Genomic DNA, 12,926 nt, shown 5'->3' with positions numbered 1-12,926 from the left:
CCCTGCTGTTTCAATACCGTGGGAAAACACATGTAGTGGTGCAGAGAAACCTCGCTTTGATTCATTTTGAGAACACAGTTGTTTTGTTGCAATCAATTTTCGATGAGGTTCTGTTTTACTACAAGTGCTGTTCCTTGTATTTACAGCTGACTGGATGTGTCTGAAGGGTTACACGGGTCTAGAGACAACAGTAAAATGTTGAGAGGAAAAGTGATTTCTAACTGTTAATGCTTTAATCCAAGCAAGTGCATTATAAAATGAGCGTTTCTTTAAAAGGAACCGCCCCAATGATCTCCTGCTATCACTCCCAAATAGATTAACATGCTGTTTAATACAGTGATTACAGAACAGTATCTATATCTCTGCTGATGCTGTTAAAGGTTAAACGTCAATTAAATATGTTAATGTACCTTTAATGCATGTGGTCAGGAGATGTTACAGGGTTATAAACTCTTAAAGCTGCAGTATGTCAGAACTGGTCACCTCTTGAATTGACACTCCACACAAATAGTGGATGGCATATCACCATAGTAACCGCTAATTGCTTCTAACTTTAGCTGCCATTAGCTAGTTAGCTCAGTTAGCCAGTGGTCGGGACTGGGAGCTCAGAATGCTATTAAAAGAGTAGACAGGCCAGACCTAGCTGGTTAGCACGCTAACTTCAGTAGACATATCTGCAGCACAGTACATAGACTTCTTTGAGATAATGTAAAAAATCTTGTTTCTTCACATTGTGTTGTCATTTTAGTTATTCTTTGGATTTTAAACGTTTAAAGAGGACTCGTCAGCATTTCTTGAGAAATCAGAAAAATATCTGATTTTCAAGGGAAGCTGTGCTCCTGCACTTTCAGTTTTAAACATCAGATGAGTAAAGTGTCAGTGCTAATTACCTGTTATACATTTAAATTGTTAAATAATTAGCCTGAATGTATTTCAGTTACACTTAAATGTTCTAATTATAATAAGTTCAATCAGTCACATTTAATGCAAAGGTTTTCAATCACCGTGAGTCACCGTGTATAAATAAAATAACCAGATGTGTGATTAATTACAGGAGACAGAACACGTGAAAACTTTTCACTTTAAATGTGCTAATTGAATAACACAGAAGTTAAAACATGTATACAGTAATTCAAGCAGACAAAGTTTTTATCTTATTCACAACATATGTAATAGAATAAGATAGAAAATGTACATGTATGCTTCATGCTGTTTTACTTTGTTTATATGTGGCGGACCCTGCCACCTTTGTAGCTTCAAACAGTGTTCTGGGGACCTTATTTTCCTCTGAGAACAGTGTGTTTATTCAGTATATAATATTGTAAATATTAAAATTCTGAGTTTGAATTTCTCCAAATCTACATAGTGACAATATTCAGCAGTAAGAAATGAGCATTGAATGTCTAACAATAATTGTTTGTTTATATTTTACTAAATTAGACAAAACAGTTTTAAAATGTAAAAAATCCCTTTGGTTGTCAGCTTAATTGTTGAACCATAATGTGTTAGAACAAATATAAAAACAGAGAAATAAAAGCAACATCTGATGTCTCAGGAGGACTCACGACTACAGAGCACACACAGAAACGTACGCATCACTGTGAGGTTGGCAGAAGCTGTGGGCGGGGTCAGCAGGCCGTTGGTCGGCATGCAGGTGTAATTCCCAGAATCTTCTGGGACGAGACTGGAGACGAGTAGAGTTCCATCAACCATGATCTTCACTCGCGACTTCAGAGACCTTGAGAAGAAAACAATGGGGAAGTCTTCAGCGTGTAAAGAACAAGCCAGCCACTTCAGAGCAGCAGCGAGAGGTAATTCAGCTCTCCCAGTCAAACAGGCTCTCACAGCATCAACAGTGTAGGAGGGCTGGTTTTTTTTTTCACTCAGTTATTCAGCACTGTGTGCAGATGGAGGTTAAGGAGAATTTCATTTCATTTCAGTTGGAGTGGGAAGAGGAGAGCCCACTCATTTTATACATTCTTACATTTACAGAGAAAGCAGAGAGAAAACCGCGGGACTATCAGGCTGCAACACCCTACAAACAGGTTACATATGCACGCTGACACCACGCTATGTGTTCGTGGGACGACTAACAGTAACATGTTTCAGCTAATTACTCTACAGCCGGATGACTCACGTACTGTAAACAACCTGGGTATTTCTCGTCACTACTCTGTTTTTCCCTCACCGCGTCAATGTCAACGTCAACCTGTGCTACTGAACGGTGCTTTCATTTTAGCTCCACTTACCAATCTATATTGTTATATTACCACTGAATCAAATGACAATGTGAAAGAGGTCCCCTGTAGTGACAAACCCATAAAGTACTGCACAGCTCTACAGAGCTTTTAAGCCTTTTTTTTCCCCCTGAGATTCAGTTTTACTGCACATTTACTATATTGGCCATTCTCCGCAGTGTTCCCAGCAGCAGCCAGATATATTCAGCAAACTAGCCCCCGCTGTACAATACCTGCCCAGCACGAGGAAATGAAGAAGGTCGAACATACGGTATAACAGCGAGCGAGTCAAACACTTCTCAGGATTTGGAGTCCAAACCAGAGCTCAACAGAGAGTGTGGATTTGACTTACAGTGATCAGTTGAACATAAGCTTTGCAAATATTTAGGCTGCAGCTGCTGATTGTTTGCATTATGGATCAACCCTTCAGTACTTTATATATATTCTACATTGCTCCGACAGTGATCCTTTCCTGATTTGTTTAAGAAGAGGGCTTACTCGGGCAGATTTGAGAAACTGAACTCTGACAAACTGAATTTCTAACTTTTGTTGTTTATTGTTGAATCACTAAAGCGTGGTGTTTTTGTTGAACTGTGGAATCTTTATTTTGATTATATTATCTGAACACCACGATAAAGTCAAGATGCTGATGTCAAATACCAGAATGTTTTTAAAGAAGAAATTGAAAATGTAAATGACGGAAAGATTTGCCAAGGCCGAAAACCAATGATCTGTTGATCTTTACAAATCCAAATGCGATGGTCTAACAACAGCATAGCCATCGGTGCTGAAAAAAGTTTTAATCCAAAACCAAATGGAACTGCAGCCTTAAAATCAAAGTCAAACAGAATCACAGATTTGGAGAATCGTGACACCAACAAAGTGTGTAAGTCAGTCAGTCCACTTTGGTCCGGACTGAAATATCACTACAACTATTACGTGAACTGGAAATGTAGCACAGAAACTCATGATCCCCAGAGGATACATCCTGCTGTCATAAGATGACTTTAGTGACTTTACATCTAACATCATCATCAGATCAAAGTTTCTTGGCTTACATGGTCAAATACATGCAAGACTGATGTCCTTCCCATCAGCCCCAGCTGTGTTTAGTGCTAATTAGCAAATGTTAGCATGCTAACACGCTAAACAGGGTCTTCAACATTTTTCAGGCCAAGGACCCCTGATGATAACTGATAGTGAGACGGAGCAAGGGCCCCCATACTACATATATTGTATAAAAGTGTGTTGCATAATAAACGGGGCATATAATGGCATGTAGGCCGGCCTATAGTGCCATGTGTAAACAAGTCGGCAGCAGTTGTAGCATGGCTAATGTTAGAGGTGCATTTCTCCTCTGGTGTCTCAATAATACGTTGTTAGCTGACAGCTTCGCCAATATGGACAGCTGCCGCACAGTGACTTAGCTTAGCTCGCTCACATGATTGACCATCATCAGTTTTGTTAAGATGAAATCTGTTTTAATGAATTTATCTCTGCTAATAATGTGTAAGATTCATGTTAACATGTATTGTCAGACATACTTGTATATGAGGTGCAATGTGTAAGAATTGCCTACCTGTCGAATTCATACTCAAAACAAATAGGGGACAGTATATCACCAGAGTAACCACTAACTGCTGCTAACTGTAGCTGCCATTAGCTAGTTAGCTCAGTTAGCCGTGCAGCTCGTGGTCCTGACAAGGAGCTTGGGGCATCAGGGAAGTGTTTATACCACTAACACAGGAGCTTTGGAGCAGGATGGGCCGAGGCTAGGTGGTTAGCATGCTAACTTCACTGGACACCTCTGGAACACAGTACATAGATGTCATAATGACAAAACTGTTATTTCTTCACGTTCTCTTGATAATTTTAGTGAATTTTAAATTATTTTGAACTAAATTGTTACACAATACACCTTTAAATAAAAATATTAATCAAACAATAATTTGGTGCAACCTGTAACCATGACGTTAGCGTTTGACTGAAAGCACTACTGTAACTAAGTACGGTCTCAGTGAGTGTCGTTAGCATAGCTGCAAACTTAGGCCTCTTTGCCTTGCTCACTTCTCTGGTTGTATAACCACATTTGCATGTTTCATTTCAAAATAAGAACCCAGAATAGCAGCTTTTAAAACCATTTTAAAACCACCGCGCAGTAAGCACGCATGTGGGCTCTTAGCCTTGATGCATATTAAATGACTTAAATGGTGTATGGAGGAAAAACTCAACTGAAACTTTCTACATCCTCAAAGGACACCTCACCGTTTTTACCAATGCAATTACAAAAAAGCTTATTTCACAGAATTAGTCACAGATAATCAGAATAATCCTATCGTGCTCTACTCAGCTGTTAACAGCATTAAACATCGGCACCAGAAAGCCTCTCTGAAACTTTTCCCTCATCAAAATCATGTTGAGTATTAACCTGAGTGTAACTGTAATGCATATGTGTGATAGAGAATGCTCAGGAGGAGAGGTAATGCAAATTAGGCCCTCCACCTGCTGGGCTGACCCTATCCCAGCCGCCGTTTTTTGAAAGAGTGTTCAATTGTCTGGTGGATGATGTGCTGGCAATCATGAAGGATGCGCCGCTCACTCAGATCTTCTCCCTGCCACTGAACACGGCTATTGTGAAGCCTCTCCTACAGAAAAGCTCATTCTGTGCTTCATAGTTTCAGGCCAATTTCACTTTTGCTTTTAAAGTAACATGACTGAACCTTTTATTCACTCCTTTTTTCTACTTGTCTATGTGTGCTGTATTTTGTGTGTATTTTGTGTAGCAGAGACTATAACATATTGTCTTCATTAAGTCTGCGAGAATAAGAGGTCACGTGTGAGCCTCAGATCAGCTGGTCTATCATTACCATATGAAGTGATTATCCCTAATATGTTGGGAAACAATTGCCTTACACGCCCAGCAGACATGGAGCAGCATTAGCATTCATTTAGAGTCGTGCGCCTGCCTACCTGATGAATGGAAGTGCAATAATCACTCTCCTTTCTACCCCTGGTTTTGTCTCCAATAACAGCTGTGACAATTTTGGCTGTTCAACCCTGTTCACCATCTATTGCTTGTCTGCCATTTGAGCTGGAGCGGGTAGCGCCCAGTGGAAACAGGGTAGATGAGAGTGATGAAACTGAACCCCACAGTAAAGTTCACCTGTAGTAAGTACAGTGCACCGTAAAACCAAAACAATGAGCTAAAACAGGCTATAATGCTATATCCTCTGTGAAAGTCATTCAATTACATTGACTGTATCAAATATGGACATTGTTTCTAATGACCAGAAGGTGGTGACGCCACTGGTTGCAAAAAGGAGTCAAATTGTATGTAAGTTTATGAGAAAATGACCCTACCCTATCCCTCGCACTTGATTTATGAGCTCAGTAAACAGTTTTGTAAGGAGTTTATGGTCTCAATCATTAGTTTCATGTCTTCTTCAACACAGCATGATGTTCACTTTGTAAATTGACATCCCATTTAGAGTAAAATAAGCAGGGTATGCTTCAGGGCGTGGCTACCTTGGGACTGACAAATAGCTAGCAGTTAGATCCAATCAGGATATCATCCCCAGCTCCACCCTCTCCTCAAAATATCGTCATGTCCAACTCCAAAACAATGGTCATGATGCCAAACTTGAGGCTTCTTCAATGTCTAAAACGCTCTGTTTTAAATCCTGTCTCTTTAAGGCCCCCCTCCCAAATACCCAGTCTGCTCTGATTAGTCAGCTCACACATGCCTGAGCAGAGCAGCTGTGGTGAATTAATTCTCACATGCCCAAACTAGCTGCTCAGCAGAAATTATGCTATTGTGTGACGAGGCTACGTGGTAGAAAGTCACGAAATTATAGGCGAGACTGCTGACGAGGCGTTTCAGGAGCAGTGTTTTGTGTGGGAGAGAGGAGCTTCTGTTGGTGTGGACTTTGACCTTTTTAACTTTCAAGACCTTCTGCATGCACAAGAACCTACTGTATACAGAACACAAAGCTAAAGGGGAAAAAATGAACATTCTGAGTTGGACACATTATGCTGAGGAAGTTGCTAAGGAGTGAGACATCTCGCTTCTCTCTCATCTCTGTTGAGAGAGGCAGCAGACAAGGTTAATGAAGTCAATGATGTTCAAACATGCCTTGAACAGAGACAACGTTATCGCACATTAAGGTCCTTAACTTCAACGCACGTCGCAGCATAGTAGCATGTGTGGGTGCTGGGTTTTCATTGCAGCTGGTCGGAGCTGGAGCTGTTTTTATTCTACTGGAGTCTGCGTTATGTTATTACTATTATGCAGCTGCACAAGGACACATTAATGCACATTCTTGTACTGCTTCAAGCTATTTCACTAATTGATAGCTGGTGGCAAAAGCCTGCAGAGAATTAACGAAGAAAGAAATGCATTCAACATGAATGTTAGACTGAAGGATACCCACAATGCATTTCGCATCAAACTTGTCAGGTATTTAATCTGTTTAATAAGTAACATAAATAACAGACTTAAAGCAACTTCACAACTTTATAAATTAGGATGTATTTATATTTTCAATATCGCAATATATAATTAAATATACCATAATGGATTTTGTCACTATTTCCCACCCCAGCTTGTGAGTCACCCTGAGCTCTGCTCTGGCAGCTGTGTCACTCAGCCGTCAACAGCACAGAGCCGTGTGCTTCTATGTGATATGTATGACGATGAAATCATATCAACTTGTGGATGTCACCATATCTCTTCCAACTGAACAGGCATAACACTGAGATGCAAAACATTGCAGCAAAGAATCCAAAAAAGGGAAGCTGTGCTCCAACTTATAATCCCTGGCACAAAATGTCAAGCCCCGAGCCAGTAACCTTGGTGTTGGTTTTTTTGATGCTGATTTGAATTTCACATCAGAAGGAGGGGAAAAAAATCCACCTTTTATCATCTCAGGAATATTGCCGATGTACAGCTCTCTCTCTCCTTCCCTCTCTCTCTCCCTCTCCTGGGCAGATACTGGAGGAATAAAGTATTCTTTCATCACTCACAGGCTTGATTACCGCAAAGCTCTTTCTTTTTTTTTCTGGTCTACCAAAGAAGCCTTTCAGTTTTAAGTTGTCTGTCGCGGCCCTTAGATGTGTGTTGGCGCGAAAACATTCTCTGCAGCCCAAGTTAACTGCAGGTGAAAGGAAAAAGTTGCAATATAAATTACTTATTGTTCATTTTGATTGATACGGTTCTGCTTCTGCCGCTTATTTTACTCCTACCTACATACTGTGGCATCCAAAGCTGTGATCTCTGTAGACACTCAGGGCACTGACACACCACGCTGTCTTTGTGAATAACAAAAAAACATATGTAGAGGTGCAGAACCGTCTTTGACATCGCCATACCACTATCAAGTCTTACAGCGGATAGCTAAGTGTTGCTATTTTAGTAAAAGTTAGCTGACTTTGTCGGGCTCAACTGCGTTCTGAGAGCGTGATAAATGATTAACGATGACACATCAAACATATAAAGTTAATGCTTTTTGACTTTAAGTTACATCAGTGCATTTTGTGTCCTCATGTGATCCTCCATCTAATGTCATGCTCAGTCGCCAGAACTTGTAGAAGTTCACATGTGCAGGTCCTGCAGCAGAGCAGGTAGTGCACCTCTTTTTAAAATCACTCCACGAAAAAACCCAATATTTGTCATCAAATCATTCAGCGGACCGGCACACAACGTGAAACAAGCTTTTTAAAAGTGTTTGTCCACTGGGAGTCCATTTTCATTTTTATTTGATCTTTCTGATCTTACTGTTTGTCCTCTTTATTTCACATTACTGCCACTGAGTTCCCAATTTTTTATTGTTGATTTTCTGCCTCTTTTGTTTTGCAATCCGTGAGCTCGATTTGAATTAGATGTAATCCTCGAACATTAAGAAAACAAAGGGAGCATTTTACTCCACCTGCCCGAAAAAGTGCTGCAGAAAACATCAACGACTTCTCAGGAACAAAGAGTGACGACTGCACTCACTCTATGTGATGGACGTTCTCTCCATCTTTGCGCCACACGTAGGTCATGTTGGGGGGGTCGGCCACCGCCTGGCACTGCAGCAGTGCATTCTGGGACATGTTGAGGGAGGTGCTTTTGGGAGGGACGACAATGACAGGCGGACCTGGTGGGAGGCAGGACACAAAAGACATCATGTATGTTCACAAAAATGGCTGCAATTAACGATTAGTAAGTATATAATTATACAGCCAACTGTAGCAGTTCTCAGAACACGTTATTTTCCAGCAAAAGGTGTTGGTTCAAATGAAAAAAGGAAAAAAGAAAATAACTCCATCCTCGAGCCGTCGCCGTCTTCAAAATGACACGTGCATTTATCATCGCTCAAGTCATGTCAGTCACATGTTTGAGGATCTGTCGGTGTGGCACAAGGCACTGAAATTGTGTCTCTTCGTGCTTCATTTCGTGAGACTTCAACACAGTAACCAAATAATAATGTCATCTACAGCCAAATAAATAAACTCATGTCATACAAACAAAACATTCTCAGGTTTGTCACCGTCAGTTTCCACTTTTCTTGGCCATGTTTAGTGTAAGTTATGCCATTAACAGTAAGATCAGCAGGAGAAGATGGGGATAAAGCTGCAGAAATTAGTCGATTAGTTAATCAAAAGAATATTAGATACAAACTATTTTGATAAAAGATGAATTGTTTCAATCATTTTTCAAGCAAACATGTCAAACATTTGCTGGTTCCAGCTTCTTCTTTGTCATTTATGACAGTAAATGAAGAGTCTTTGGGTTTTGGACTGTTGGTTGGACAAAAGAATTGATTTGAAGACGTCACTTTGGGCTCTGTTGGAAATTGTGATGAGCAATTTCCAGAAAAATTTTGACATTTTTAGATGAAACAATTCAATTGTTAGTTGCAGCCCTCGAAGATGTTTGCAGGAGCTACACGCTTGAAAAATGGGAAGAGACAAAGTCAAAATCGATTCATTTAAAGACAAGAAATCCAGCTTAATGTATATAACTTTTATTTAAAATCGAATCATCTCTACCCTGGTATTTTCTAAATGTCTACAATGCAACGAAGACGATGCAGATTTGTTTTCTTATGCTTCAGACATGTGAGAGACTGGAAAGCTATTACAGTAGACATCAACATACATAGAGATTTTAAGCGTATGCTCTCCTGGGGGACTGTGATTTGTTGTTTCAGAGCAGTTTACTGTCTCAGAGTAAACTGAAACTGTCATACGGGCCGTGACAGCAGCTAAGAAATATATGTTACTATGATGGAAGTCTATCTTACCCACCACACAACAGCAACTGCGGAATAAAATCATACTTTTGAGTTCTGTGATACATGTAAGTCAGGTGTGACATAAAAAGGTAAAGAGGATTTTAAATTAAACAAAGTACAAGCTGTGTCAGATGGAGCCGGGTACATGAGGGTGGGTCACACAGGTTACAGGCTGTGAAAATGAATACTGAAAGGGATGAAAACATATCAAATATCACATACATTACATGAATGTAAATGAGGAACTGTTGAAATGAAAGTGTAAATCTTGGCTTTCCAAACCCTCCAGTCTATTTGGTCATGACATTTTCTAAAAACTAAAACAGTAAAATACGAAGAAAGATGTTTTGGCATGCTGCAGCTGTCTCTGCTGGACCAAACACATCACAGACAATCTATTTTTCAATATACTAGAGACCTGCTGTCCTTCCCTGCATATTCAGTGACTGTGCTGCCTTCAAAAAACTCAATTTTACCCTCTGTGGCATAAACGTGATGAGCTACACTAAAGAGTGATAATGAACAAGTTACTATCTGAAGCTGTGGACTGTATTTTTTTTAGTTAATGAAAATACAAAATAGTATCACAGCAGTTTGTGAAACTGTCACAGAATATAATCTGCATGATTAGTGTACATGGACAATAATCAAAATTGTTTTTGTGACTTTCAGCTTGACTATCATTTTTTTACTGCCTGCACCACGTTTCTTTGACTGAATAAAACAGAAATTAATTCATGAGCCGCCATTAAGGTTTGATGACAGGTGTACATAGTCCAGAACTGCCAAATCAGCATCAGGGTTCTCATCCAGTCTATGGTTAGGTTTAGGAAACAAATGAACTCTGGTTAAAGTCATGAAAAGATGTTTTCCGTTCGTGAACAGCCCAGTTGTCAGGATAAAATGTTGGCAGTTAGCGTCTCTGCAAACAACTGATGCATTCAAATTTGTATGTGTCATAGGCTACGCACCATATTGACATTTCTATGAAACGTGTCATATCACCTTCACTTACATCTTTATAAGCGGACTTTTATATCAGGAGGTAGAAGGGACGGTGGTGGCGCCACAGACGAGAAGCCTGCCAAGCTAGCGACCGCAGCGCAACATTGTGTTTTAACATTTGTAGATTTGAAACCACCAGACACCTCAAGACAATTGCCAGCTATGTTTGTGGCGACCAGGTATCTTAAGCCAAAACGTGAGCTTTTCCTTACTGTAACCAAGTGGTTTTTGTGCCTAAACATAACCACAACTTAAGCAAATTGAAAGTTGAACATAAAGAAATGTAAAGTTTCAACATATCTGTGGTTTGCAGAAATGCTGTTATTGAATCTGGTGATTGTGTTGCCATGAAACAGTTACAAAATGTATTGTGTAGGATTCACTTTGGTTAAGGTTAGAGACATTTCATGTTAATAAAATGTGTTTGTGAAGTAGTGATGTAATGTCATCTTCAGGATCTTAAACGAACTGAACTGAAACTGTGTAATGAAAAAAAAACGACAATTCCCGCCTGTGTCACGAAAACTATAGATTTAGCTCCATCATGCAGATATTTCACCGACTGACGTGATACTGGGTTGGAAGATTTTGCATGTGAGGACTTACAGAATGAGCGTGTCGATGAACGTGCCTGAGAGCGATACAAACCCAGGAGAAGTCAATGCATCACCGTGTTAAGCAACCAGAGGCACGTATAGCGTTGAGAGAACTGAGTGAATTTGATAAGTGCACACCGTGTGTTAAGAATGATGATTTTCCTTTGATGATTATGCCAAAGTAAATCATCATGTATCATGATCATGTAATTTCCTTGGAACATAATCGCATACATCTACTGCAGCGCAGTGCTGTAATGTCACATTTATGTCCTCCCTATCCCGTGCCCACCTCCGACACATGTGCCATTTGCAGAGAGCTAATAAAGGAGGCGTGACATTCCACATGACTCATGTATAAATGACCACATGATCTCTACAGCGGTCATTACTGATCAGGTCTATAACCTTTAAAGCTCCATGGATATATGCATGAGTGACAGTTTAGAGGTTACTTAGGGCTTTCACACTGACTTCATCCAGATCAGCCATTAGTCTAGTGTAATCCATCCATATGGCAACCGCTGTGGGAAAAAAAAAAAAACCCGCCATAGCTGAGATAATGTGACTTAGACTGAACAGTATTAGGCTCATGATGATTATTATTCAAAATGTGGCCGCTGCCTCTGTGAGATTTCGAAATGAAGTGAAACCTCGGTGAGACATTATGCCAAAACAAAATGTTTCCCCATGCACCGCGCTTCAGACGAGTCCTGGTTCTCCGGAGAAAATCAGCAGTAGGAGTAGGAGTAGGAGTACAGGAAGAAGTCATAAATAAATTCCACGATGTATTATGCAGTACTGTGTCGGTGTAATCCTATGATACACAGTAGGATTTTTGCATATTCTACATGCATTTGTCCTTAAAGTGGACTGTAAGAAGCTGTAGAATAAAAATGTCTTTGAATCTGTCAATGGTGCATTAAGACTATTGAAAACATTCAAGAACCAGGAACATTTTTAGAAAAAAAAAAAGATTAATAGAATAATATGAATTTGATGACCAAACCGAGACATTCTCATTCTGCTCAGCTACAGCAGTCAAACAAGTTCAGAAAACAGACGAGTCTCTGAAATGCAGCCTTTAAAATGAGCAAAACACATGAGTTTTTATCACGATAAAGCAATACCCCCCCTCCCCACAATCCCAGATGATATCCTGTCTCATATCATGATATCAATGTTATCTTCACAGGAGCCGAGCTAAATTCAGCTTGACTTTCTGTTGCCACTCTGTCATATGATGCAAGAGCGAGAAACAGAAAATGTAAATTACGGTGGCTCACAGCCAGTCAGGCACACAGGCATCACAGAGACTGAAGGAACTGGCAGGCAGACAGACAAACAGACAGGCAGAGAGACAGGAAAACAGGCAGACAGACAGGCCGTCCAGGCAACAACTGACCTTTGATCTTCACTTTGGTCACGCGAGTCACGTTTCCCTCCGAGTTGGAGGCGTGGCAGGTGTACCGTCCTGCTGACTGCATGCTCACTGCTCGCAGAGATAAGGCTCCGTCCTGGTAAAATGTGATGTGACAGTTAAACTGAGATACGGATGGCTGCAAATAACACATATAGATACATACTATAGGATGACGGATAGTGGAGTCCCCAGAACACTGTTTGAAGCTGGAAAGGTGGCATATAAACAAAGTAAAACAGTATGAAACTGTGTTGTCCTTTAAGGTCAGCTTGTTATTTTGGTTTATTCAGTCATGCAAATGAAGACAGTGTGTTTATTTACTTTGTTTAGGCATAAAAAAAACAGTCATTGAAGATCTTTCTCTTTCTTTCCAAAAACTACGTAGTGCACC

At 40.2% G+C, this 12,926-nt stretch overlaps 1 protein-coding gene across 1 annotated transcript in view; it reads right to left on the bottom strand.

Annotated features, from left to right (window-relative positions):
* Nucleotides 1-12,926, bottom strand: part of igsf9a (immunoglobulin superfamily, member 9a) — a 68,218-nt gene that overhangs the window by 28,244 nt on the left and 27,048 nt on the right. Inside the window, exons 6-8 of the mRNA XM_073477353.1 lie at nt 12,518-12,629; nt 8,230-8,371; nt 1,593-1,738 (exon numbers count right to left, since the gene is read on the bottom strand). Coding sequence (XP_073333454.1) covers nt 1,593-1,738; nt 8,230-8,371; nt 12,518-12,629 — 400 coding nt within the window. The remainder of the gene's footprint in view (nt 1-1,592; nt 1,739-8,229; nt 8,372-12,517; nt 12,630-12,926) is intronic.

Source organism: Pagrus major, chromosome 12 (genome assembly GCF_040436345.1).
Source record: "Pagrus major chromosome 12, Pma_NU_1.0".
Lineage (NCBI taxonomy): Eukaryota > Metazoa > Chordata > Actinopteri > Spariformes > Sparidae > Pagrus > Pagrus major.
Note: the sequence above shows the minus strand (reverse complement) of the source record. Positions and strands in the feature narration are given on the sequence as shown.